The sequence below is a fragment of the Propithecus coquereli genome, unplaced genomic scaffold, assembly GCF_000956105.1.
Source record: "Propithecus coquereli isolate 6110/MARCELLA unplaced genomic scaffold, Pcoq_1.0 Scaffold535, whole genome shotgun sequence".
NCBI classification, from domain to species: domain Eukaryota; kingdom Metazoa; phylum Chordata; class Mammalia; order Primates; family Indriidae; genus Propithecus; species Propithecus coquereli.
In genome coordinates this window covers 792,907-796,168 of record NW_012151230.1, presented here as the reverse complement: position 1 = coordinate 796,168, position 3,262 = coordinate 792,907, and the positions used below count along the sequence as shown (strand labels likewise).

At 43.8% G+C, this 3,262-nt stretch overlaps 1 protein-coding gene across 1 annotated transcript in view; it reads left to right on the top strand.

The window, feature by feature from the left end:
- The first annotated feature begins 445 nt into the window (after positions 1–445).
- LOC105820709 (E1A-binding protein p400-like) overlaps positions 446–3,262 on the top strand; it is a 25,398-nt gene continuing 22,581 nt past the window's right edge. Inside the window, exon 1 of the mRNA XM_012657248.1 lies at positions 446–662. Coding sequence (XP_012512702.1) covers positions 660–662 — 3 coding nt within the window. The 5' untranslated portion in view covers positions 446–659. The remainder of the gene's footprint in view (positions 663–3,262) is intronic.

Sequence of the window (3,262 nt, the reverse complement as noted above, 5' to 3'; positions counted from 1 at the left end):
GTTTCCACAGGCCGCTTCTGCTCAGCAGCTCCTGCAAGAACTGACCCCGGACTGCCTGTGGGTAGGCTCTTGGCAAAGACCTTCCAGAACAGGGTGGTTTCTTTTTTTTTTATTATTTATTTGAGACGGGGTCTCACTCTTGCTCAGGCTGGTCTCCAACTCCTGACCTCAAGCGATCCTCCTGCCTCGGCCTCCCAGAGTGCTGGGATTACAGGCGTGAGCCACCGCGCCCGGCCAGAACAGTGTGTTTTCTGAGAGTAGAAAGGAGGAAACTAATAACAACAGCCCTGTGAGCTGGCTGCTTTTATAAGATGCCTAATCTTGCCCAAGAGCTAAGTAAATATTCCCTCCTTACCAAAAAATGGGTTCCTCTACAGGTCACTTGGGTGAGAGCACCGAACGTTTTGAGTCTTCCAGTGATTCGTGTGGCCCCAGGCAAGCGGCTGACTTCCCTTTCCAATCCGTCAGATTGGAGACCACGTGCCTCGTAGGTGTCGGGAGGCTCAAGACCAAAGGCAGCACTGTCTGAGAACACCACGGAGTGCTGTTGACACAGTTCTGCAGCGCCGAGGATACATAGGACCTCCGTACGTGTGCACTGGTGCCCCTCATCCTCGCGGATATGTTTGAAGACGCCAAGCGGATGCCTGAAACCTTGGATGGTACCGAACCCTAGATATACTGTTTTTTTTGCTATACATTCACCCATACCTATGATAAAGTTTAATTGATAAATTAGGCACAGTAAGAGACTAACTAATAACTGATACTAAAATATTACAGTATAGTGTAATAAAAGTCACGTGAATGTGGTCTCTCTCTCTCAAAATATCTTACTGTACTTTACTCACCTGTTTTGGAGCCTCTGTTGACTGCAGGTGACTGAAACTGAGGGGGACTACTGTAGTTTCTTTTCCAACTATGGGACTGAGACTTAAAAATCTACTAGATTAAATATTTGTCGAATGGAGCTGCCTAAGGCCTACAGAATGACAGCTGTAACACGAAAGTATTGCACCAACGTTTCTGTCACCTTTTGCTAAGCCAATAGACTTAAGTTTATAAAAGCCTCAACTTGGTGTTCACGTCACAGTAGTAGACAAATAGAACTCTCTCCTATAACAACACATGACAGATGCGAGAAAAGACCGGTTAGCAGGCTAGTCGTATGACACAGAGGACTTTATGTACTCCTGGGTCCACATCTTTCGCTGGGCTGTGTATACATTGTCATCTGGTCATTATAACAGCTGTCATTGTAACTGCTAAAGAATGGTTACGTTTTAGTCCTTTAACGTTGGTGACAAGGCAGTGAAGGGTCTCCAGGGCGATGGGATGCTCACTCACTTTTCACTGATGTGATACTTACATATTTGAAAACCACTAAAATATACGATTTGGGGGGATAGCCCTGAGAAACGTGGGGTGTGACACATTTTGAATAGAAGAGAATGTTTTAGAGTGATTCCTGGTCCCTTGAAAGTGTCGATGACACCCACCGCATAGGGAAGAGGTGGTGAAGGGATGTGATCTATCTAAAGTCAGGAGCCGAGGCTGTCGTAAGGAGGAAAATCCACTTCCGATTTTACTGTGCTTGTTTCATACCAGTTGCTGCAGAAATAAATATTGTATATTTGTTTCCAGCTTATTTTTTGACTTCTTTGAGTCTCAAGATACTTTGGAAAACTTCGATTAGCCAAAGTAATTTTTTTGTACCTTGGAATAAGGCATATTTTAAGGTGGTTTTCCTAATATTACAAAATACACCCTCGTAAGAGTTCAAACAATGTAGAAAAACAAGAATCCCTTCCAGTCCTTCTGTGTCATTTCTACCCACATCCCCACCATTTTTTCCTTGCTTAATAATCTGTTCAAGTCAGGAGATAAACTGAATTTATTCTCTTTATGTTTGCCCAATAGTCCACAGAGAGGATATACCATACTTACTCAACCATTCACTGTTGATAGATTTTCATTTTTTGTCTGTTTTTTCCCACAAGTTAGAGTGAAATAAGCATTTTTCTTTTTCTTTTTATTTAATTAGTTAAATTTTTAGAAATGGGATCTCACTCTGACGCCCAGGTTATAGTGCAGTGGCATCATCATAGCTCACTGCAGCCTTGAACTCCTGGGCTCAGGCAATCCTCCTACCTCAACCTCTGGAGTAGCTGAGACTGCAGACACACACCACCATGCCTGGCAATTTTTAAGTTTTTTTTTAGAGTAAGGATCTCATGGGTCTTGCTATGTTGCCCAGGCTGGTCTTGAACTCCTGGCCACAGTGATCCTCCTGCCTTGGCCTCCCTGAGTGCTGGGATTACAGGCCTGAGCCACCGCCCTGGCCAAGAGATCAGCATTCTTAAACATGGGTCCTGGCACTTTTATTTCTATAGATTCCCACTAATGGGAACCAAATGGTGATAATGGGCCCAGGGATACACATATGTAAAATTTAAAGTTCAGGCCGGGCGCGGTGGCTCACGCCTGTAATCCTAGCACTCTGGGAGGCCGAGGCGGGCGGATTGTTTGAGCTCAGGAGTTCGAGACCAGCCTGAGCAAGAGCGAGACCCCCTCTATACTAAAAATAGAAAGACATTGACTGGACAACTAAAAATATATAGAAAAAATTAGCCGGGCATGGTGGCGCATGCCTGTAATCCTAGCTCTCTGGGAGGCCGAGGCAGGAGGATCGCTTGAGCCCAGGAGTTTGAGGTTGTTGTGAGCTAGGATGATGCCACGGCACTCTAGCCTGGGCAACACAGTGAGACTCTGTCTCAAAAAAAAAAAAAAAATTTAAAGTTCAATATTTAGAGCAATTTACAATCCTGTGAGTCACATAGGGCAGGACTTGACTCTATCTACATTTTTTGCGTGCCAAATGGGCAAAACTTACTGTCCCCGTGTTGCGTTTTCTTGACTGCGGAGGAGCCTCGGGGACATTCCTCTTGACTCTTGCCCCTTGGAACTGCCCCTTCAGGAAATTGCCTGCCTAGTCCCCATTTCCTGGTGACGTTTTTGTTTTGTTTTGTTTTTAATAATTTATAGGAGCTCTTTGTATAGTAGGAATATTTACCCTTTGCAGCCATAAAACGTTGCGTACATGTTTCTCCTGATTTTTGTCTTTTACCTTTGTTGAGAACATTTTTTATGTATTTTTTTCCTTTATAGAATCTGGATTTCCAGCTTTGCTTATTAAGAAGGTTCTTTAACATCTCAGGGTTGTAGAAATACTCTCCTAAATTTTATTCCAATACAGTCTTTT